At 49.6% G+C, this 24,159-nt stretch overlaps 1 protein-coding gene across 1 annotated transcript; it reads left to right on the forward strand.

Moving 5' to 3' along the window:
• Positions 1-638: 638 nt before the first annotated feature.
• Positions 639-23,062, forward strand: LOC102463005 (uncharacterized). Its single transcript, XM_075906116.2, has 6 exons — positions 639-866; positions 15,782-15,833; positions 17,407-17,594; positions 18,583-18,738; positions 20,660-20,770; positions 21,807-23,062. Exons 1-6 carry the CDS (start codon positions 726-728, stop codon positions 21,918-21,920), a joined length of 762 nt encoding a protein of 253 aa, XP_075762231.1. The 5' UTR covers positions 639-725; the 3' UTR covers positions 21,921-23,062.
• Positions 23,063-24,159: the final 1,097 nt, after the last annotated feature.

Consider the following 24,159-nt stretch of genomic DNA (forward strand, 5'->3'; position numbering starts at 1 on the left):
CGGAAAATAAAGCCTTTTCCGAAAGATCCCTTATTTCTCTTAAAATCAGGAATAAGGATCTTTCAGAACAGGCTTTATTTTCCGAAAGATCCCCGCCTAGACTGGCGCTTTTTGCTGGCAAAGCTCCGAGCCGGAAAAAAGCGGCAGCCAAGTTCATGCAAATGAAGCGGGGGAGATTTAAATCTTCCCCGCTTCATTTGCAATTGCGCTGTGTCTAATCTGCATCCCTTTTCCGCAAAAGGGGTGCAGTCTAGACACAGCCCATGTGTTTCTATTGGTGATGCACATCCACACATGCCTCCATGCACTGATCAAAAATTATTCCACACACAGATAAAAAAATAACAACTAGAGGGAACAGCCCTGGAAAGGGAATGACACTGGGAGGAGGGGTGGGCTGGGAGGGGAATGGGACTGGGATGGGGGGAATGGGACTGGAACGCCTAATGGGGGGCTGGGAGGAGGGAACTGGGACGGCGCGGGGGGGACTGGGAGGGGGCTCTGGGATAGGGACGGGACTGGGCTGAGGAGGTGGGGTGGAGCCCGGAGCACCAGGAGGCGCTGGGGGAGACCTCGGGACCCTAGGCTGGGTTTGGGGCACAGGAGGAGCAGCGAGGGGGTGGGGCCTGGGGTGGGCGGGGGCGGCGGGGCAAGGCCCAGGTCCTACCCTTCCGGGCTGGGTTAAGAGCCGCCCGCGGCTGCCCGGCAGCGCCCGTGTCTCCAGCATGGCTCAGCAGCGCTGTCGCTCCGTGCTCATCACCGGCTGCAGCCGGGGCATCGGGCTGGGACTGGTGCGGGGGCTGGCGGCTGCCTGCCCCGCTCCGGACTGCGTGATCGCCACGTGCCGCTACCCGGAGAAGGCGCAGGTAACCCCCGCCCGCAAGTGGGGGGGGAGAAGGGGGAAGGCGCCGGTATCTCCCCCCCCCCAACAATTCCCAGGCGGGAGAGGGAGGGAAGGCGCAGGTAACTCCCCCCCCCCCCGCAAGTCTCTGGGGGAGTGGGGGGAACTCGCGTGCACAGGCTTCCCCACCCCTGTCTAGGGCCCGGCTGCAGCCCGGCGGGGGAGGACTCGGTGCCCCCCACCCCACCCCTCCCCTCCCCAGGGCTAGAAGCCGGGTCGGTGGCGGGGGCCATCGGAGTTTGCTGGTGCCGCACCAGAGCGGGGACACTCGGACCCTCTCTTCTCCCAGGCGGCCCCCGCGGACGGAGCCAGCCCCGGGGTGACCGGCCCGGGAGCTGTGTGGCGGCGGCCGGGCGGGCTGGTGCAAAGCCCGCGTGCAAAAGGTCCCGTTTGTGCGTGGAGGGTGTGGGGGGGGGGCGCTACTCCTGCGGGGTCCTGCGCGCTGGAGATCGCCCAGCAAACGGAGTGCGGGGTGTCCGGGGAGTGCGGGGTGTCCGGGGGGTGCGGGGTGTCCGGGGAGTGCGGGGTGTCCAGGCATGGGGGGGCCGATTGGGGTGACGAGCCACTGAGCCCCCACCCCCTTTCTGCAAGCGCAGAGCTGCTCAGGGGAAGGAGGCTGCGTCTGGGCTCCGGGGGCTCGGCCGCTGAACGCAGCCCCCCGAGGGCCCTAGTGCCCCTCCTGTGTGCTGCCTGGGAGCCTTCCGATCCTCCAGGCTAGGGATAAGAAGAGAGCCTGCGGGGGGGCTGGGAAAGGGGAGGAGGAAATGAGGAGGTATGAGGGGGAGGGGGAATGTGGGAACGACCAGTGGGTGCGGTGGGGGGGGGGGGGGGAGGCCCGCTCAGCAGCAGCTGGGTCTCACCCATTAAGCGGGTCCATCCAGCCCTCACCCTGACAAGCCCAGTCTCCCACATACCTGGACCCCCTCTGACAAGCCCCCCCCTTGATCCCCAACCAGCTGCACCTAGACCCCCACCCCATCAAGCCCCTCTTCCCAAGCACCTGAACCCCTAGGACCTCCTAGTGCCAACCACCATCCTCTGCATCCAGATTCCTCCCTCTCCCCCCCCCCCCCCCGGAGTCCCTGTGCCTCCAGCTCTCCCACTGAGCCACCTGCATCCTGACAGACCCTCTCCCCTCCCCCAGAAACCTCTTGCCCCACATCTGGGTTCCCCCCACGCTAAGCCCCTCATGCTTGGATCCTGCTGCCTTGAGCCTTCCCAGACTCACTCAATGGGGCTGAGGGATTTGGAGGGCGAACGGGGTGGGGCAAGGGCAGAGCATGGTTTATAGTGTGGTTTGGGTGGCTGCCTCAACTGTCCTATGGATGGGGCCCAAGGCAGCCTGGAGGTGACGGGGTGAGGCAGGTCTGGCAGGGGTGGCCCTCCCTGCAGCAGTGGGAACCAGCACGACCCCGTAGCCTGCTCTGTTCCACCATCCTCTCCCAGTCTTCACCACTTCACCGAGGCAGCTGACAGCAGATCTGAGAAATGGAACGCAGTTGGCTGGGAGAGAGGGGTGGGGCAGAGCGGAACAGGCTGCCAGGTTGCTCCAGCTCCCGCTGCTGCAATGTGTGTGGGGGGTGAAGAGGTGACCAGCCCTCCCCCCCCCAGAATCCCCCAGCTCATGGTGTTGGGAGGGGGACTTCAGCAAGCAGGTGGGGCAGGGCCTACAGTGTGGGGATTGTCCTGAGCCTGGGGCACAGGGGTGGAGCAGGGGTCCCCAGGCCTTGTGCTCCCTAGGAATGGCCCTGGTCAAGGGTGCAAGCCCCAGAGGGCACTTACCTCAAACAGCTCCCAGAAGTAGCAGCATCTCTTCCCCCTGGCTCTGACACAGAGGTGTGGCTAGGCACCTCTGCTGTGGGTGTGGCCTCATCCGCTGGCGCCGCCTCCGCAGTTCCCATTGGCCACGGTTCCCAACCAATGGTAGCTGTGGCTCCTCCCCCCAAAAAAACACCAGGGAAAATTTCTGTTGAAGGGGAAAAAAAGGGGGGGAGGGAGACCACAGTTGTTGGGGGGGGGGGGGAAGACCTCTGAACCTCCACGACTTACTAAGCAAAAAAAATTTAAAATAAAACAGCATTAAAACCGCATGTCCCCTTTAAGAGTGAGTGCAGGGCTCAGAATTGGGGAGTGGTAGAGCACTAAGACCCAGGGGAAAGTATTGCTTCCCCTTGGTCTGCAGCCATTTTGTGCCAGCAGCCTTGGGGAACCAGGTAAGCATGGGGGCTGGGGGTGTTGATGGCCAGGAGGGGGCTTGGGGAAGCTGGGCGCTGAGTGTTTGTAGGGTTTCCAGGTGCCCGGCATTTTTGCCTCCTGGCTGGGGAAAAAAATCAGAAAATATTGGACATTTTAGGTGTCTGGTATTCTCTGAATTTTTTACCAGACAGGAGGCAAAAATACCGGACTGTCCGGGTGAATACCGGACACCTGGCAACCCTAGACCAGTGTCAAAAAACAGCCACCAGGTCCCCAACTGACCTACTAGTTAGTGTGTTAATTTGGGAGATGGACCTTCAGTTCCTGGTTTTACCTCAGGCTTCAGTGTGACCTTGGGCACCCCGGGGCGGAGACCTGGGCTGCTTCTGAGCCGTTTGGATGAGTTGCTGCTTCCCAGGAGGCAGGAAGGACCAGCTGATGCTAGGCAGTGGGCCCCACAGAAGGCCCTTGGAGCTTGGATCTGGCATTCAAGCCGCCAGTTGAAGCACAAAGTTCTGAGCATTATGTCAATACAAATAATAAATCTTCTCGGAAGCTGGCTTGAAATGAACATGCCTTCCCCTGAGCGAGGGGTGTGGCTAAAAGGTGGCTTCTGAAACCTGTGGAGGAGGTTTCCCCTCCCACCAAGCTTCCAAAGTCCCTGATTAGAGCCCCTGAAAAAGACGAGTCTTTCAAACCTAGTTTTGAATTAGCAGGTAGACAGTGCAGCAGAGTCTGTAAAGTGCTCACCTCTTGGTTTTTGAGCTCTTCTACAGCCCTGAGAGCTAAAACTCTCTTTTCCAGTGACAGGAGAGAGATTCCATGACTTCAGCAGCTGGGGTCTGAAACACCAAACTTCGCAAAACTCAAGATAAAATTGTGGCTTGGCAACAGTATGCAAAGGGAGTTATGTTGACTTTTCAAATACCAGATAGGAGCTCTCACTCAGTGCACACGAGCAAAGAAACAATGGTGTTCATTATTCTCTCTTCCCTACTCCCCACTCGACAATTGCATATGGGGTTAGCGCAACTTATTTTAGTAAAGCCGGAGCTTTAAGTTCTAAGTTGTTCCAAAAGACTCCCCCCTGCAACTTCACAGAGACCTGGCAGTAAATGAGAGCCTTGTGCTTTTCACTCTCAAGTAGTAGGTCTGTGGCAAAAATGACATGTACTCAAGTTAGGTACTCTTTTTTTTTTTTTTTTTTTTTTAATAATCCCTAGAGCTTGATTCTCCATGGTCCTTCACCTGGTGTAGTCCCGCCAGTGAAAAGTGGGCATAAAAATATTACCAGACTAACCTGGTCTGATCCTAGTGTCTTTTCCTGGGCTGGACAATGAACTCCTGTGGAAATGTCTGCAAGGCCTCTCTCTAATCTGGATTTGGAAAAATCCAGTTTCAGGAGGCCTGGAAGCCACTCAGAATGTGCCTAATAAGGTGGAAAAGAAGCCACTAATAGCTTTTAAAAGCCTGACTTGACTTAAATATTGTGCTTGGTCTTCTTGTATCCCTCCCTCTATGTATGCTAACTCTTAGCATATAGTCTCAGAAGGGTAGCAGTGTTAGTCTGTGTCTACAAGTGGGTTTAACCACATATTAGTCTGTATCTGCAAGTGGTATGTACCCACAAAAGCTTATGCCCTAATAAATACTTCCAGTATACCAAAATAGCTATTCTGCATCTTTGAAGCAAGTCTGTTATTTCAAAATATAACGGGCTTGCTATTCCAATGTCCCTGTAAAACTTGTTCCACCTACGGTTGCCAGGAGAAGGACCCTGATGGTTATTGAGCAAAAAACCAAAAATACAAATACAAAAAAACCCAGTATGGCTTCTTTAAGACCTTTGGGGCTTTTTTTTTGTTGTTGTTGGTGGCCATCTTGTTTTCTTACTCTGTGCTGGAAAAGAGCTCCCCTGCAGAACCAGGTAAGCAGGGGGACTGGGCGGTGGTCCAAGAGGGGCCCAGGGGCTGGGTTGGGGATGGCCTGGAGGCTGGTCCTGGTTGCTGAGTGTGTGTAGGGTTGCCAGGTATCTGGTATTTTCACCTCCTGGCCTGGGGGGCGGAATCAGAAAATACTGGACATTTTAGGTGTCCGGTATTTTCTGGTGGTTTTTTTTTTTTTTACCGGACTGTCTGGGTCAATACCAGACATCTGGCAACCCTAATTGCACAAGAATTAAGGGACATTTCAGAATAGCAGTTTATATCTAAATCTGGCACTGTGCACATAGCGCCAAATTACAAAACAAGCGACTTCAAAATTAACTTGAAATAAATTGGGCAATTTGTGTAGCTCAAATTGAGTAGCTTATTTCAAGCTAAGGGTGCAGTGTAGACGTATCCTAAGGGTACGCCAAGGGATAAAGTCAAATTAAGATACTCAACTTCGGTTACATTAATTGCATAGTTGAAGTCAAAGTAGTTTAACTCGATTTTTGGCACTGTCCACACTACAGGAAGTTGAAGGGCGAACACCCTCTACATTTGATTTTTCCCTTACTTCTCGTGAAAGCAGGGTTACTGGCATCGACCAGAGTGCCCTTCACAGTTTGAATTAGCTGTCTTTACTAGACCTACTAATTCAAACCCTGGAAGACTGACAGCGGCAGCTTTGATCTTCTCTGTAGTGTATGCAGATTCAGACTAATATGGCTACCCCCTGATACTAAACGAGAAATCCTGTGGCACCTTATAGACTAACAGATTTATTGGAGCATAAGCTTTCATGGGGAAAGACCCAGTTCATCAGATGCGTGTCATCTGATGAAGTGGGTCTTTGCCCATGAAAGCTTATGCTCCAATACATCGTTTAGTCTATAAGGTGACACAGGACTCCTCGTTGTTTTTCCCAGCATATAACCAGTGGTATTTTTCCTTCAGTGACCTGGGAACATATCGGACTGCTCCACTCAATTTCCCCAACTATAGAGGCAGCAAATGTGTTTCCTGTAACTTGTTGTTCCTGGCATAATGGAGAATACTTGAAGGCTTTTACATGTGAGTGCCAACTTACATAAGAATGGCCATACTGGGTCAGACCAACGGTCCATCCAGCCCAGGATCCTATCTGCCAACAGTGGCCAATGCCAGGTGTCCCAAAAGGAGTGAATCGAACAGGTAATGATTAAGCGATCTCTCTTCTGCCGTCTATCTCCACCCTCTGTTAAACAGAGGCTAGGGACACCATTCCTTACCCATACTGGCTAATAGCCATTATTGGACTTAACCTCCATGAATTTATCTAGTTCTCTTTTAAACCCTGTTATAGTCCTAGCCTTCACAACCTCCTCAGGCAAGGAGTTCCACAAATTAACTGTGTGCTGTGTGAAGAAGAACTTCCTTTTAGTTGTTTTAAACCTGCTGCCCATTAGTTTCATTTGGTGGCCCCTAGTTCTTATATTATGGGAACAAGTAAATAACTTTTTCATTATTCACTTTCTCCACACCACTCATGATTTTATAGACCTCTATCATATCCCCCCTTAGTCTCCTCTTTTCCAAGCTGAAAAATACCAGTCTCTTTAATCTTTCCTCATATGGGACCCGTTCCAAACCCCTAATCATTTTAGTTGCCCTTCTCTGAACCTTTTCTAATGCCAGTATATCTTTTTTGAGATGAGGAGACCACATCTTTAGGTAGTATTCAAGATATGGGCGTACCATGGACTTATATAAGGGCAATAAGATATTCTCCGTCTTATTCTCTATCCCTTTTTTAATGATTCCTAACATCCTATTTGCTTTTTTGACTGCCGCTGCACACTGCGTGGACATCTTCAGAGAACTATCTATGATGACTCCAAGATCTCTTTCCTGATTAGTTGTAGCTAAATTAGCCCCCATCATATTACATGTATAGTTGAGGTTATTTTTTCCAATGTGCATTACTTTACATTTATCCACATTAAATTTCATTTACCATTTTGTTGCCCAGTCACTTAGTTTGGTGAGATCTTTTTGAAGTTTTTCAGTCTGCTGTGGTCTTAACTACCTTGAGCAGTTTAGTGTCATCTGCAAACTTTGCCACCTCACTGTTTACCCCTTTCTCCAGATCATTTATGAATAAGTTGAAAAGGATTGGTCCTAGGACTGACCCTTGGGGAACACCACTAGTTACTCCTCTCCATTCTGAAAATGTGCCATTTATTCCTACCCTTTGTTTCCTGTCTTTTAACCAGTTCTCAGTCCATGAAAGGATCTTCCCTCTTATCCCATGACAACTTAATTTATGTATTCAGCTTGATTTGTGCTGAATAAATAAATCTTAGGTGTTTTCTACAGAGCTGCCATCTGCTAAACAAGTGGACTTCTAATTAGGGAGATCCTGCAGGCAGTCTATACATTATTACGCCTTTTCTTAGTAGCACAATACTCCACTTAGCATGGATTTGGCCGATTCTGTACTGTTCAATGTGTCTTTTAAGCTCTCTGGCCCATTGCTCTAGGCACACAAGCAATAGAAATGGTTACGGGTTTTGCACTAAATCATTCCTGCTCACCCAATTCAGGATTTCAAGCAAGCAAACATACAAACCAGTTGTGGTTTTTTTGGGGGGGAAACAAGGGAACAGTTCATGTTCAGTGAAGCATGCCCAAAAGGCCCATGGACTTTGATTTCATGGAATTCCTCCTATTCCACCCTCCCTGCAATCTGCAATTCAAAGTTCAAGGCCTGCATCAAGAACGCCCTGGTGGTAGTTCCTCACATACAAATAAATTTGGTAAACATTAACTTTTATTATTTCAATGAAAGATGGTTAATCAACCCATTCTTCTCTCTACCTATTTCAACTCTTCCAGTTGAAGGAAACCAATGAGCAGGGCTCATACAACAATTATTTGATAAATGTGAATCTCCACACTCAAGCTTTTTAATGGTCAAAACACAAATTGTCAAGATGGAAAATAGTCTCAAATCAAAGCATTTTAAAACCTTTAAAATGTGCAGCATTTTCAAGTCTCAAGCAGCCTATTTCTTTCCTTACCTATCTGTAAACTTCATTGAATGGGCCTACTTTGTCTCTATACAGTGAAAGCTCTGGGGTTTTTTTAAGTAATAAATGTCAAATTGAATCCTTCCAAGCCTATCTATAAACCAGGAGCCTGCTGATTCAATCAAACACCCTAATTGCTGAGTTGTTCCATAAAGCGGTTCTTGGCCATCTTAATCTAGGTCCCTAAACCCTAGTCTACACTAGGACCTTAGTCCAAAAATTACCCCCTCCAAGTTCGAATCTGTAAGTGGTGCATCCACGCTACCAACCCCTTTATTTCAGAATAATGGGCTGCGGAATTTGAACTCTGTACTCCTGCTTTTCATTAGGAATAACACAAATTCCAAATTTGTAACTTTGAAATAACATTATTGTGGGTGTTCTGGTGCCACTAATTTGAACTAATTGGCCTCTGGGAAGCCTCCTACAGCTTCTAAGAGTGCTTCTGGGGGCTCTTGAGTCTGAGGTAGCGTGTCCAGATTAACAGAGCCTGCCCCGGATTAATTTTGATGCTTCCCCCGTAGTGAGGACATGCAAGTTGGAATTTGTTAAATCGGGAGTTCTTAACTCAAGTTTAGTAATTTTGAAATGATTTTCTAGGGTGGACATGGCCCAAGTGACGAGACTAATTTGGAAGGATATTTTACCCTCCTACCCATAGTCCTTATTTGAATCTCTCTCCAGTGGCTGTACAGTTGCACTGTTTACAGAAGGGGGGGCACTCGAAGAATTTGATAATTAGTCAAGGGCCCCGCTCTTCCTTTTGTCTTTTGGGATGGGGTCCGTATTTAAGCACCCATGAACTTTTGTTGTTCAAGTGGCAGTGTAGACCTCAGGTGCAGTGTCTGTCTGACATAAAACAGCAAGACACCTTAAAGACTAACAATTTTATTATAGTATAAGCTTTTGTGAAGTGAAAGAAAAAAGAAACAGACAGTAGGGCAGTAGTCTCTAACCTTTTTAACCACAAGAGCACTTTTTCATTTAAGTGCAATGTAAGATATACCTCAAATCCAAATATCCTTGTCCTGCTTCCTTCCTGCCCCTTCTTTGAGACCCCGCCCCTGCTCACTCCATCTCCCTTCCTCCCCCTCCACATCCTCACTCACTTTCACCAGGTTGGGGTAAGGGGGTTGGGCCAAGGGATTTGACATGTGGGAGGGGCTCTGGGCTTAGCCCAGGGTGGAGGTTCGGGGTCCAGGAGAGGCTTCAGGGTGCAAGCTCTGGGAAGGAGTTTGGGTGCAGGAGAAAGTTCAGGGCTGGGATGGGTTCAGGAAGCAGGCTCTGGCTGACCACCACTTAACTGAGACAGCTTCTGGATGGTGGAGCAGTGGGGTTAAGACAGGCTTACTCCTGCCCTATCCTTGCACACTCCTGAGAGCAGCTGGCATGTACAGCAGTGGCTCCATGGCACCATGTGCTGCCCCTCATCTACAGGCATTGAGCCCACAGAGTCTACAGCCCATGGTTCCTTGTTATTGAACAACTAGCCAATTAGCCCGCCATAAGATGGGATTTTCAGGTCTCTCCTCCATGTCGGTCTTCTCTCCTGAGCCCCCGGTCTCTTGCTCCGTCTCTTTCTCTCTCTCCTCCTCCTACTGCCTCTCCCCCTCTCTCTCAGCTCTCCTCCGCCTTCTGCCTCTCTCTCCGTCTCCTCTTTTTCTTCTCCCCCTCCTGCCTCTCACTCTCCCTTTCTCTTCTCCTCCTCCTCCTCCTCCTCCTCCTGCCTCTCATTCTCTCTTCGCTCTCCTCTGTCTCCGTCGGGGATACATGCTCGTCCAGGCCCCACCCCCTGAGCGTGTACATCACCGCTCCCCCCCCCCTTCACCTCCCACCGTGGCACTCAGCTGACTTCTGCACCGCTCAGCTGGGCTGCTGCGTGGGAGCACGCAGCACAAACGGCTTCTTTCTCTCTCTCTCTCTCTCTCTCCTCCTCCTACTGCCTCACTCTTTTTCTCTCAGCTCTCATCCGCCTCCTGCCTCTCTCTCTGTCTTTCTCTTCTCCCCCTCCCACCTCTCACTCTGTGTTTCTCTTCACCTCCTCCTGCTGCGTCTCTCTCTCTCACTGTCCTCCGCCTCCTCCGTCCCCCTCTCTGTTTCCTCCGGGTCCACTGTGTCTGCTCCGCTTTCCTCCTTTTGACTCCAGCACCCTTTCCTGACGTCAGAGACGCACGCTCGTCCAGGCCCCGCCCCCTGGCTCTTCCCTCTGGGCAGCGCTGTTGCCTCCCGCTGTGGTGCTCGGCTGACTTCTGCGCCGCTCAGCTGGACCGCTGCATGGGAGCAAGCGGCACAAGTGGCCATTTGGGCCCCGCGCTCCCCATGCAGCACCCTTGCTCCCATGCAGCGGCCCGGCTGAACAGCGCAGAAGTCAGCCGAGCACCACGGCGGGAGACAACAGTGCCACTCTGAGGGAACAGCTTGTGTTTCAGCATTACAGAGTCACAGACATTGGGCTACTATTTGATCAATGGGAGCTGCAGGAGTGGTGTCTGCAGGCAAGGACAGCATGTGGAGACCCTACTCTGCTGTTCTCAGGGGCTCCAGGGACATACCAGCCACCTCCAGGAGCAGCAATATAGGGCTAATGACTCCAGCCACACCAGGTTAGGCATTTTAGAACTCGCTACTCAAATAATTAAATTTAAGTGTAAGAGAGAAATGAAAATTATGAAATGCTCAGATCAGTTAAAACTCAACAATAACCCACTTTGCAAGCAGTAAAATTAGCAACAACCACTCCCCACGTATGTGTTGGGTCGGGAGATGAGGGTGAAGGGCAGTGTGACTTTGTCTACACTGCCGGCTTTTCCCTGCAGAGTACGCAAATGAAGTGCTGATTAGTATTTTGTCCTGCTTCGTTTGCATAATCTATTCAAGCTGGTTTTCCGTAACAGGTTTTTACGCAAAAACAAGCAGTGTGGACATTTCCTTTTTGCGCAAAAAGGAAACGTCCATGCTGCTTGGTTTTTGCACAAAAACATCTTGACTAGATTATGCAAATGAAGTGCAAGAAAATGCTAATCAGTGCTTCATTTGCATACTCTCTGCTGGCAAAAGCCAGCAGTGTAGACAAAGTCTGTGTGCTTTATGAGAATTGACAGAGATTTGCATTGCCAAGTTCCCGCCATCCCCTTTCTCTGTGTGGAGACAGGAGTGGGAGGAGGGGAGACACCCTGACATCAGCACCCCCCTCTTCTCCCTCCCACACCCTGCATAGAAAGCAGGAGGCTCCTGGGGGGCAGTTCCCAGGCAGAGGGCAGGAGCAGCATGAAAGTGGGAAGAGGGGCAACTGAAGTGCCAGCACTTGATAGCTCCCCGGCCAAACCAGTCAGGATCCCCTGTCAGAGGCTCCAAGATCTACCAATCTACTGGTTGGTGATGACTGCAGTAGGGATCCAGAGATGGGAGTGTGACATCAAAGCTAAATCAATCAGGGTGGAGGGGAGACTATCTTAAGTGAGAATTACATATTGTAATGAGAGAGCCATTCCCAGTTTCTATTCAGACCCATTCTGATGGTGTCAGATTTGCATATGAATTCCAGCTCTGCAGTTTCACATTGCAGCCTGTTTTTGAAGTTTTTTTGCTTGAAGATGACAACTTTCAAATCTGCAACTGTGTGTCCAGGGCAATGTGCCCTCTAATTTTTTTCCATATATGTGCAGAATAAATTTTATAGGCACTGAGGCATGTGCAGGTATATACCACCAATAGAAACACATGCTACCAGCTGTTGGCATCTATAGCTGGGTGGCCGCCCAAGCACTCAGCTTATAGGAAGTACTGGTCCAGGGAGATTACCAAGTTCCCTCACTCGTTTTTGTATGTTACCATTCTTGATTTGTGTCCATTTATTCTGTTGTGTAGAGACAGTCCGGTTTGTCCAGGGTGCAAGGCAGAGGGGCAGTGCTGGCACATGGCATATATCACATGAGTAGATGTGCAGGTGAATGAGCCTTTGGTGGTATAGCTGATAGGGATGTCAAATCCCATTTAATCAGCATAAAATTTAATTGGTTTAAGTTTAACTGGTTAACAGCTTAAACCGGGGGAGGAGGGGGGCGTGGCCAGGCTGGCAAGCTTTCCGCCTGTGGCACAGAGGGCTCCTCCAGCTGGGCTGGGACTGCCACAGGTACGATGAGTCGATAGGACTGCTCTGCACAGCCCCAGCGGGGGTAGCGCCAGGAGCCAGCCACACTGAGGCTCTGTATTCTAAAGTGCAGCGGTGCCATGTCCGCGTGAGTCCCACAGTACACAAAATATACAGCCATGTAGGGCATCACAAAATGTGAGGTGCCGGTGGCCAGCCTCAGCCCCCAGCCTGCACCCCCAGGGGCTGCGTTCAACAGGGCTGTCCCTGGGGAGGGGGCCTGGGACACCCCTTACTCTGCCCCTGCTCCACCCCACCCTGTCTCTTCCTGCCCTTGCTCCACCCTTTTCCCCCAGCATCCTGGCTTGAACGATGTGGCCTGGGAGGCCTGTCCTGGCAGCCGGGGTCGGTCCCACCCCCCGTACTCACCAGCCACAGTGGGGTGGTAGGAGCAGGGTGACCTGGCCCCAGCCTGCTCTGCTCCATCCGCTCCCAGCTGTGTCGCTCCTCTTCCCACCACCAGAGAGTGCAGGGGATGTTCTCCCAGCCCCCCTCCCCTGAGCGACACGGGTAGGAGCTGGGGGAACACAGCAGGCTGGGACCAGGTCACTCCGTTTCCTGCTGCTGCTCATGAGCGCAGGGGAGGGGAAGGGGGTTACCCAGACCCTGTTGCCTCCCTGCTCCCTGCAACTAGGGATGTTACATTTTGATGAATTGGCTAATTGAATAGCCGATGCAATAGCAGGGCTGTGGCTACACTTCAAGCGAAAGTGCTGCAGGGAGCATGGAGCCAGCGGGGGACCCAAGCAGTGTGTCCCGTGGGGTTTCAAAGCAGCAGTGCCGCATGGAGCTGACCCAGGGCTGCTCGTGATGCCGCCTCTTTGAAACACTGTGGGGAGCCTGGCGTCAGGCTCCACGTGGTATTTCAAAGTGGCAGCACTGCATGGAGCTTGGGCTCAGCGGGGGAGTCCCCAGGGTCAGCTCCATGCGGCACTGCTGCTTTGAAGCACCCCTTCCTCTCCTCACCCCCCCTAACTGCCTCTTTCTGATAGAAGCAGCAAAGGGGGGAAGCAACTGTCGACTAGTGTGTATTCTATCCAATAAGCATTTGCTTATCGGATAGTCAACTGAGCGTTCACATTCCTACCCACAACCTCCCTCCCAGAGAGGGGCTGGTCCCCACCTCCCACCCCCTGCAGAGCAGCCTCCACCCACAGGGGGCTGGGCACAGCACCAGAGCCTCTAGGGCCGGCCCTGCAGGATTGTAAGCATGGCCTCATTGCTGATCCTAGAGAACCTTAAACGCTGGGATCAAAATTGCAGTGTTGGGGTAGTTCTAGGCAGGAACAAAAATAGACTCTAGATCAGTGTTTCTCAACCTTTTTTTATAAAGTACCCCTTTTTCAAAAAATAAATAAATTATAAATACCCCCAGTACCTACAGTTTTCAGACACACAATTTTTTTTTTCTACCATTGCAACACGTTTGTTTAAACAACTTAATCGTAGCCGGGTGGGCGATGAAATTTTGGGGCGTAAAAAGTACAAAAATAATAAAGCGCTGTAAAACTTAAAACCAAAATTCAGTTATCTCTAAATTTCAGTTGTTGATGTACTCTCCCCCTCTCCTGATGTGCCTCGAGTACCCCAAGGTTGAGAAACACTGCTGTAGATCACCCTGGAACCAGAAGTAACTTTTCCCCCTCACCACACGGCTCTCCGAAAATACTTTTCTTACCCCTCTTCCTGAGTGGGGGAACTTGCTCTAATGTTGTAACCCTCCCATGGTGCTGCTCATCCCTGGAAGGTCTGGGCCGTCTGTCCCTGCAGGAATTCTGCCTGCCACACGCAAGAAAGAACCACCCGTCCTGCTGTCTCATTTGGCCAGGTGTTGACAGCCTGCTTGATGCCTGGGACTGAAGGTGTTCTCCCTCCGCTCTGTCACAGTCTAGCAGCAGCAAGGCTACCATTGCACTTGTGTACCTGCCAAAAGAGAGTGACACCTTCTTTGGGGGGGAGGGGACGGCTGGGTTAGTCTGTGTCTGTGAAAACAACAAGGAGCTCTGTGGCATCTTAAGGAATAACACGCTTATTAGAGCATAAGCTTTCGTTGGCCAGAACCCACTTGGTCAGGGTGCTCTGCTCCACCGGCTCCCAGCTGCGTCGCTTTGCTTCTCACCACCAGTGAGCCCAGGGGTACTTCCACACCTTCCCCTAAGCCCCCTCACCCGACCCACATGGCACCCCCCCATGGGTGTACTTTATCAGTTCTACTGTCCTATCAAAAAGCCCTTTACAGGTTGAGCTCACCAGCAGCCGTTCCTCTATTTCCCCCCCATCCGTATGTGGAATAAATTTTATGATGTGTGTGGTTTAAAGTAAAAGTTTCGGAAATGTGGCTAGTCCCAGGAAGGTGCAGAAACAGGCAAACTATTACTAAATATCTTTTAAACTTTTATTAAAGGGCTTCTACATATAAATTATGATTGTATCAATTTCTTACATATGTAGGCACTAAATAATTATTAGAATGTCCAATAAGCAAAATGCAATACAGTGAAGAAAATTCTTTGAGGTTTCTCTAAATCCCAATAGTTGTTAACAAGGGACTAGGGATTATTAACAGTTACATTTACATCAGTCTTACTTATAAGACTAATCATTTATCTAAAACTTTTAACACTACTACTTAACAATACCTCTAAACAATTTCAGATAACAATACTTACATTTAACAGACACACAAACTACAACAACAGCATATTTGGTATTCGTTATGTTTGGTATACGTTACGCTCTACAGGAACTCGTTTGGTTCGGTGAGCGGGAGGTGGCCCTCGGGTGATCAGTCCTCGGACCTGGCTCATATTCTGCCATCCAATGTTTATTCAGGATTCCTCAATTTGATACAGGAGGGGAAGCTGTTTTATAGAGAAAGCTTTTGCGCGCTTTTTGTGATAGGCTAACAGACAGGGTCTGCTAGCCTAAGTGACAGGAGTAAGGGGGTGAGATGGTTTCCTGTTTTTCCTTTTCTGCCTTATCGGGCATGGCACAGTCAGCACAACCAGCACGAACTTTACATGAACTTTTTGGGTCTGGTTTTGGTTCCTGTTCGTCGCTGGTCTTTAAGTTACATTGTGTAAGGGTTTTCATCAAGGGGAAGTTGACCTTTTGCTTGGATGGCAATACGCGCGAGAGGCCTGGCCAGCAAAGAGCCTGCTTTCACAATGTGCACCAAGGCACATGCAAATGTGCACCACCAATAGAAACACACGCTTTGGGCACTCTGCTAATCAGCTGGGTGGCATTTGGATCTCTCCTGGGATGTCCACCTAAGTGCTTAGCTTACAAGGAATGCTGCTTACCAATGATGTTCTGTCTGACAGCTGGACTGGCTGTGTACATGCCTCACATGTTTGCTTGTGAGGCTGCTAGTGGCTTTCCTAAGTGAGTCGCTAAGAGCTTGACCTCTCAGAGCTCACCACACGCCACTGCCATGGAGGCTTAACTGGATGAATGCTCAACGCTTCTGAAAACCCAGCCATAACCACAGGCAGACAAGACTCTCCCCCTACTCAATTTCCCCTTCTGTTTCTAGGAACTCCAGCAGCTCAGCAAGCAGTACAGCAACATCAGATTGCTCCAGCTTGGTGAGTGGAAGCAGCACAGAAGTATGTGCTACCCTAGCAAGGTTGGGTTACTTTTGACACTCAGGGGTGGAAGCTCAGCTCTTCACTAGTAACTTACAGCCACTCTCCAGATCTCTGGTACTGTACAAACTCCTTACAACGGCTAGGTGGACAATCTAGGTGGCTGCGTCTAGACTGGCATGATTTTGTGGAAATACTTTTAACAGAAGTTTTTCCATTAAAAGTATTTCCGCAAAAACGCGTCTAGATTGGCAAGGATGCTTTTGTGCAAAAAGTGCTTTTGTGCAAAAGCATCCGTGGCCAGTCTAGACGTGATTTTGCGCAAGAAAGCCCCGATCGCCATTTTAGCCATCGGGGCTTTTTTGCGCAAAACAGTTCTTCCCTGTCTACACTGGCCCTCTTGCGCAAGTAGTCTTGTGCAAGAGGGTTTTTTCCCGAGCGGGAGCGTGAAAGTATTTGCGCAAGAAGCACTGATTTTTGTACATTACAAAGTCAGTGCTCTTGCGCAAATTCAAGCGGCCAGTGTAGACAGCTGGCAAGTTTTTGCGCAAAATCTTGCCAGTCTAGATGCACCCGGTTTGTCTAGTGCAGGGGTGGCCAACCCGTGGCTCTTCTCCCCCGAAAGTGCAGCTTGTGAAGCCACTCCTGAACCCCCCCAATGTCTCTCTCTACCCCCCCGGGTTCCCTTTGGTGGCCGTGGATGGCCAAAAAGCCTAAGCTTGTTTCTTAAAGGGGCAGCTCCCCCCCTTCTCTGTAACTGTTTTGGCTCTCTTTGTTAAATGGGTTGCCCACCTCCATTTAGTGTTTGAGAAAGGGTCAGTGTTAATACTTGGCTTTCAGGGTTAGTTTACTTGTCTGTGACAAGCAGTGTTCCTTTTAACTACATGGCAGCACAGCTTCACAGGTGATTAATCAGCCCTGCCCAGTCAGCTCCATGCATAGAGTCCTGACCCTCTGACTGGGCGAGGCTGATTAATCGCCTGTGAAGCTGTGCTGCCTAGGGAATTGGTCACAGGCTGTGTACTTCTGCCTGTTAAGGAGAACCCCCTTCCCCTGACTAAAACTCGCCAATGTATTGTCAATCTCGGACTGAGTCAAAACTCCACTTGGTGTGGATCTCCTCCGGCCTGGAATGGCTTTGATGGGTGAGGACCCAAACTCTCAGCTCCGTTAGCTGATCTTTAATCACACGGTCCCAGTCCTGGTGCTGGATGAAGATCCTATTTCCTCCTTGTGCCCTGATTTTGATGAGATGAACAAGAAATTGTGGGGCACTCCCCTCCCTTCCGGGCGTGAAGTATCGGGACAGGCCATGCATGCATGTATCAGGCTGGGGTGAGGAAACCTGATCTTCCACCTTTGTTAAAGGGAGGACATGTGGGACCATGCCTAAGTGTTCTGCCCAGGCTCATTGCAGTGGGACTTACACTCGGGTGGAAATTTATTTCCTGCACCTATCCTGAGCCAGGTGGCTGCACTGGCTTTGTGTTTCCAGCCCACACTGGGGACACAGACTGTCACTGTCCTACAGCATCCACTTCATTGCTGCTGTTTCCTTTCCTCCCTGCGGCAGACGTGGTCTGTGAAAACAGCATAAAGAAAGTCGTCAAGGAAGTGGAAGAGATTTTGGGAGACAAAGGGCTGAACTGCCTCATTAACAATGCTGGGATCAACATGAGTGCTTCCCTGGAAGAAGTCACTGCTGAAATCATGCTGACCATTTACAAAACCAACACTGTTGCTCAGTTGATGGTCACTAAGGTAAGACTGGGGCGAGGGTTTACTTTGAGAAAGAGGCCAAAAAGGCTCTGTACTTTGGGTGCTGCCCATATAAATCTTCATGAGCCCCGCCTAGGCCTCTTTGCGGGCAAGCCGGGTGAATCTTGCAGAGACAAACTCCTGCTTAGCTGCATGGGCCCCTGGCTAATGTTGACTCTCAAAGCTCCGAAACTCTTCTGGAGAGAGGCCAGTTAGGCAAGCAGGCCAAGGTCCATCCTAGCCGAATATGGGGAGCATGATCCACTCCACATAAAGTTTCACCGCACTCTCTGGCTTGAGCAATGAACAGTGGTAGCCTCTAATCTTTTGGGGCACACCTACACAGCAGGGCCAAAGCCGAAATAAGTGACGCAACTTGAGCTACGTCAATTGTGTAGCTTACATCAAAGTAGCTTATTTTTGGCTTTTTGTGCTGTCTACACAGCAGGAAGTCCAAGGAAGAGCCTTCGACTTCCCTTCCTCCTCTACAATGGGGGTTACAGGAGTCGGAGTAAGAAGTCCTCCAGCTCGACGTGATTTGAACATTATGTCAAAATAACGGCTTGTAGTGTAGACGCGGACTTTATTTCGGAATGACTTCCGTTATCCTGAAATAACACTGCTGGGTAGACATACCCTTAATGTGGAAAGCAAAGGTTGTCTCTGGGACAACAGTAATTTTGTCTTTTTTCAGGTGTCTACAGTACAAGGTGCTGAACAGAATCTGGGACTGTAAATAAGCAAAGAATTAAATTGAGAAGCCCCTTGCTTCATATGAATGAGAGGTCTGTGGTGGTTCTAAAGTCCACATCCATCGCTAGCTAGCTCTGTCGAGGGTCTCCTAGTTGAGTAATGTCACTGCAAGCGTAACATTGTCACGACTGCATTGCACGTGGCTCTTAATAGAACAGGGGTTTTAATCCCAAATGGGTCTTGGTCAGGGTGAATTTGAAATTAGGTTTGAATAAAATGAGCCCTCTTTCTCTTGCAGGCCTTTCTTCCCCTTCTGAGGAAGGCAGCCCAGTTGGGCACTGGGATGGGTTGTCACCGCGCAGCCATTATCAATATGTCCTCGCTTTCTGCCTCCATGCAACTGGTCCAGGAAAATGAAATGTTCCTCCAAGTCTATCCCTATAGAATAGCAAAGGTGGGTGTTTTGCAAAGCTATGCTCAACTGCAACCAGACAATGCTCTGAGCTAAAGGCGACCCTCGACTGGTAACTTAGAAATAGGGGTTCATTCTATTATCTACTATATGTTTTTGAGAGAGATTGTCTGTTTAGTCAAGAACGCCTCGTACACGGTAAGAGCTAGGATCACCAAGTTCGGTTTGCAGCTTCCTTTTATCATAACTTAAAACAAGACAAGGGTTTGGTGGTGGCAGGACAATGGGATGTGCCTGGAATGGGATTGCTTCTCATAAAACTATATAGAAAAGAGACAGAATCACCAGGCAGGTGAAAGGGGCTGGCTGGGGGTACTTCTCTCCTCTGCCCCCTAAGACTGCACCAGCCTTGGGCCTCTCGTCCCAGGTGTCCTGTAGGGGGGGACTTCACCCACCCCTCTCCAATTTGTTTGGGAACATTGTTGGCTGTACCCCTCCATCAGGGAGTGAGGGGAAAGTGCACAGACTGCTGCATTCCTTGCTCTGGCTAGAGAGTGCAAGGGGCAGATGAACTGGACTGCCCCAGCTGAGGGACATGCACCCGCTCCCAGCTGTGCCTGCTGGTGCTGCAGCGGCCATGGAGAGGCGCTTCTCACCTGGCCCCACGCTGCTGCAGGGTGAGAGGACTGGGGTTGTCCTCTCTTCCCCAGGGCAGCCTGCATCCTGAATTTCTCCTCCCCAGTCCCACCCCAGAGCAATGATTTCAGTTAAGCCTGGACATTTTCATTTTATTACCCAAAACCCAAAAATTAAGGACCCGAGTAACGCTGGGTAAATCTTCTAGTACTGCATGTCATGACTTGACTACTGGCTAAAGACTTGCTAGTCAGTATAAAATAAAACTGGAGACAGCTGGTGTGGTCCTTCTTTCTGTGCAAGGCTCCCTTTTACCGCAAACATCTCCATCAGGAGTACGGAGCATGCTGCCCTTAACTGCTAACACTTGTACAATCCAGTCAAGAGCCTTGTCAATTCTCTTTCTGAAAAGGCTGTTTCTAGATGTCCCCAATATTCTGAGGTGATCTTCCTAGAGACTTACGATGTCCCTATTGGCCACCTCTGTCCAACAACTTCAGCAAGGGCATCATTAGGGTAAATATTAAAGTGCCTGCAAGGTGTGGAAATCTCTAATGTTGACACTAATCACAGAATATGGGTTTTTAACATCTACACATCCAGGGACTGTGATTGACCTGGTGTTAGTTTCAGTTATCCAAGGAGGGATTTAATCTAATACTGGCTACTTGGGTTAAATGACATACATTTTCCTTCCTCCTTCTTCCTCCCCTCTACACCAGCACACGCTTCTCAATTCCAGGTTCTGGGACTTTCCTGCTTTAGAACTAAATGGAACATCCTTGTTTCTTCAGATAGTCAATGCAGCTGTGATTGCACACAAAGTCTCTCCATTAAACTCATCAAGCTGTCCTGTAGGCTGGGAGAGAAGGAAGAGATTACCTTTTCTTTCTCTTGAGTCTGAAATATTTGGATGAAAAAGTCTTGTAAATATTCTTAGTTCTGGGGTTCTGAAAGGCTATATCTATACAGCAGGGTGGGAGGCTGTGAGTACAGTATATAGATACAGTCTTCAGAACCCAGTAGCTAAGAATATTTAGTCTGTTTTATGTGAGTGTCAAACTACACTTCCAAATCCATCAGAACTCAACCAAAAGATAGGCTCCTGATTCTTGTCTCGCTTGCTCCATGGAATTTTGTCAAGTTATTCTTGATTAGCATCCTCTAAATGATAGGAGACTGAATTCCACAGTGTTTGATGTACATTTTCTGGAGGGGACCTTTCTACTGCTCCTTGACGCATTGGGGAAGTGGGGAGGAGGGCAGGAAGCAAGATACTAACTTTGTGAAACAGACATACTAACAAAAGCCATCTTCCCTCTTCTAGACTGCACTGAATATGATCACCAGATGTCTTGCTGCAGACTTGAAAGCAGAGGGAATCCTTTGTATTTCTCTGCACCCAGGCTGGATTCAAACTGACATGGGAGGAGACCTGGTTAGTGACATCAAGATACTTTATTAATTATTATTAGTTATTAGTTATTATATTTTTTAAAAGTAGAATCAACCTTGCTTCACAACACCTTGAGAGATACTGGCGCTCTCTTGCAATATAGTAAGGCTGTGTCTACACAGCACCTTTAGCTCGATATAAGCTACTTGTGCTACTCAAAATTGTGTTGCTTATTTCAAGTGTATTTCGAAATAGCTTAATTCAAAATTTGGCACTGTCTACGTGGCACCAAATTTTGAAAATGCACTATTCTGAAATTCCCCTTAACCCTCGTGGAACGACGATTACCAGGACGTCAGAATAAGCCACCCATTATTTCAAATAACAGGCTGCTTCAATACACACGGAATAGCTTTTTTAGGATACTTCTGGCATCCCAAAATAGTTCCGCAGTGTAGACTCACCCTAAGAGAATACCCAAAGAGCCAGTTGCCTTAAGCCAGGGCTACTCAACATGTGGCTTGCAGGCTGCATGTGGCCCTGGCCCATTTGTTTGCGGCCCGCAGTGCAGTTTGGGTTTACACGGGGCTCAACACATGGCCCATGGGTGGGAGCCAAAATAAAAAAGCAGTCAATAGAATGGTCTGCATTTGATATGCATTTTAGTAGTTAAATTCCTGGACTGTCATTGCTCATTAAAAGTGCTGTCATATGGGTGGAAATTAGGTAAATATTGCATATTATTACTATGAGCAGAACTGACTTAAATGGGGCCTGCGTGCTGTGTAGTCTTGCCTTAATCTTTGTATTCATGCTCGTCAGTGTGAAAGAAGCTATTTGCATACATATTTGTATGTACGTGCAACGACACTTAAGTTGCGGCCCTCGGCACGTGCTGTGAGTATCATTGTGGCCCCCAGAACTTCCAAAGTTGAGTAGCTCTGCCTTAAGGCATCTCAGTAGCTAGGAAACTGTATTGAGTGCCATGCTGAAGAAGTACTTGTTCAAGTAGAACTCTGTTGCTTGCCTTTCCCCCAGGATATGCCGAATAATAATTCTTTAATTTTGATCCTCGTAGGCCCCCTTGCAGATACAAGACGCTATCCCAGGTATCCTCTCACTTCTGGCTAACCTCAGTGAAAAAGACAATGGCTTGTTCCTGGACGGGCATGGGGAAATGCTACCATGGTAACGCCCACTGTGAAGGACCGGATAAGATTCCTGACTAATATTTAACTGCTGGCATCATGGACGGGGGTAGCATAGGCAGGGGAAGGCAAGGCCTTCCCATACTGCCTCACCTGGCCCCACCCATGCTCCACTGGAGTCTCCCAGGCTCCCTCCCCCAGCCTGCTCTTGCAGTGCCAGAGGCTGGGGCAGGCAGGTGGGGGACTGTGTTGTGCTGCCTGTTCTGGTACTGCCACCTCTCTGGCTGCCCAGTGCTGGGGCTGGTGGCTTGGCTGCAGAAAAGGGGGCTTGCTGGTGAAGGGTCCAGTCAGGAAGCATTGCCCGGGAAGGCTGGCGTCTCACCTCGCAGCTGTCCTCTCTGGAGTGCTGGGTAGCTAGAGTTGCGCAGTCCGCTGGAACTTTGGGGATGGGGCTATTGATGCTGGGCAGGGGCAGGGGCAGCAGCAGCCCCAGGGGAGGGGACACTGGTGGGTGTGCAAAGAGCGGGGCCAGGGAAGGGCTTGTTTCCCCAAGCCATGCAGTCCCCACCGCCCATGTCTGGCATTAATGTCTTTGTCTAGATCTCTCTCTCTTTTTTTAATACTAGTTGAAATAGTCAGTGTGTTATCCAACCTGCACAGCTACCCCTGTGTAATGGAATTGCTATGTTCTAACAACCTCTGCAAACCCCAAGAAGGAAACAGGACCCGGGGAGCAGTACCTTTCAGCAAATGCCCCGATTTAGCAAAACTGCAGCCGAGGGGGATTATGCCTATCGAAATCCAAATCCAAAGCAGTAACCAGGCATGCTCTGTGGGCGAGAGTTGCAAGCGAGGCCCCTCGGTTGCATTCAGGGGAGATAGGCCTGTTGGCGTCGGATAAGGGCATTGCTACAGTCTCTGTTTGGAGGTGGAGGGGCACATCTGGATGGCTCTTGCAGGCTGAACCACTGTGGTAACTCTTGGGCTGTAAATCTGTCTGGGAAGTCGGTGCTGTTCTGGTGGGCGATGACTGCAGCTTTAACTCAGTAAATCCCCTGATTGCTGCCCTGCTGGAGAAGTGTCCCAATGGGGCTTGCACAAGACGCTTGTTTCCTTCCTCGCTGGGTGACCGACCCCCGCGTGCATAGATTTGTCTTCAATAAACACTACTTTTGTATAAACAAAACCTGCTTGTTTCCTGACTGCTTCAGAGGCTCTCTACTGGATGAGGTGAGCGAGCGAATTTCCATCAGAAAGGCATTGCTCTCTGTCCGGTGCTATTCAGGGTGTCGGTTAGGCCATGTCTACACTAGGAAACTATTTTGAAATTAGTAAATTCAACTTATCTCCTGATTTAATAAAATCGAATTAGCGTGCCCACAATCCGGGGAAGCCTCGAAATTAGCTCCGTTAATGCAGATGTGCTACCTCAACTTAGAGTCCCAGGAAGCCCAGAGGCATAATTAATTTGAATTACTCTGGGGCATAGTTATTTTGAAATAGCGACACTGGTGCAGCCACACTCCTACTATTTTGAAATAACTCTTTTGGAATTAGTGTTACTCCTGATGAAAAGCTGGAGTACAGATTTCAAATTCTGCAGCCCGATATCTCAAAATAATGGGCTTAGTAGTGAGGATGCTACACTTATAAATGTCAACTTTGGAGTGGGGGTTATTTTGAAATAAAGTCCTTGTGCAGACCAGGACTTAGAGGCAGGCTCAGTTGGGCCCAAAACAAAGGGAGCAACTAATTATTGGGTGCAAAATGTTCCCCGTAGCTGGGGCAGAGCAGGGCGCTTTGAATATTGACTGAGGTAAGGGTGGAAGCCAAAACTTTCAGGAAATACTAAACCATTTTTTTAATTTAAAGTTTTTCTCTTTTAAAAATAGTACTCGCTGAAGCACTAATCCCTTCAGTCAAGCTGCCTAATTTGGTGTGCTAAAGAATAGCTTCTGCCCTGAGTGTGATTTAATAGCAACATGGACAAAGGCCAAGGCTAGGACCCGTCTCTCCCTGGATAATCGCCATGTTTAAAGCCCTGCGCTAGTGCAGTCTTGCAATCAGGTTTACGAGACCGATCCCAGGACCAGGAACCTAGCTCTGAGTTTTCCCTAGTGCTCATGCCAGAATACCAGTAACAGATGAACCTTGAGTCAGACTGAAGCAATTGCTGTGAGAAGGGCAAACTACCTTCTACATCATGGGCTCTCAACATGCTATAAACACTCCACAGCCCACCTGTGTCAGTAATTGGTTTCCTGCATCGGAAAGCAGGCCTGC

The sequence above is a fragment of the Pelodiscus sinensis genome, chromosome 24 (genome assembly GCF_052426305.1).
Source record: "Pelodiscus sinensis isolate ZL-2025 chromosome 24, ASM5242630v1, whole genome shotgun sequence".
NCBI lineage: Eukaryota > Metazoa > Chordata > Testudines > Trionychidae > Pelodiscus > Pelodiscus sinensis.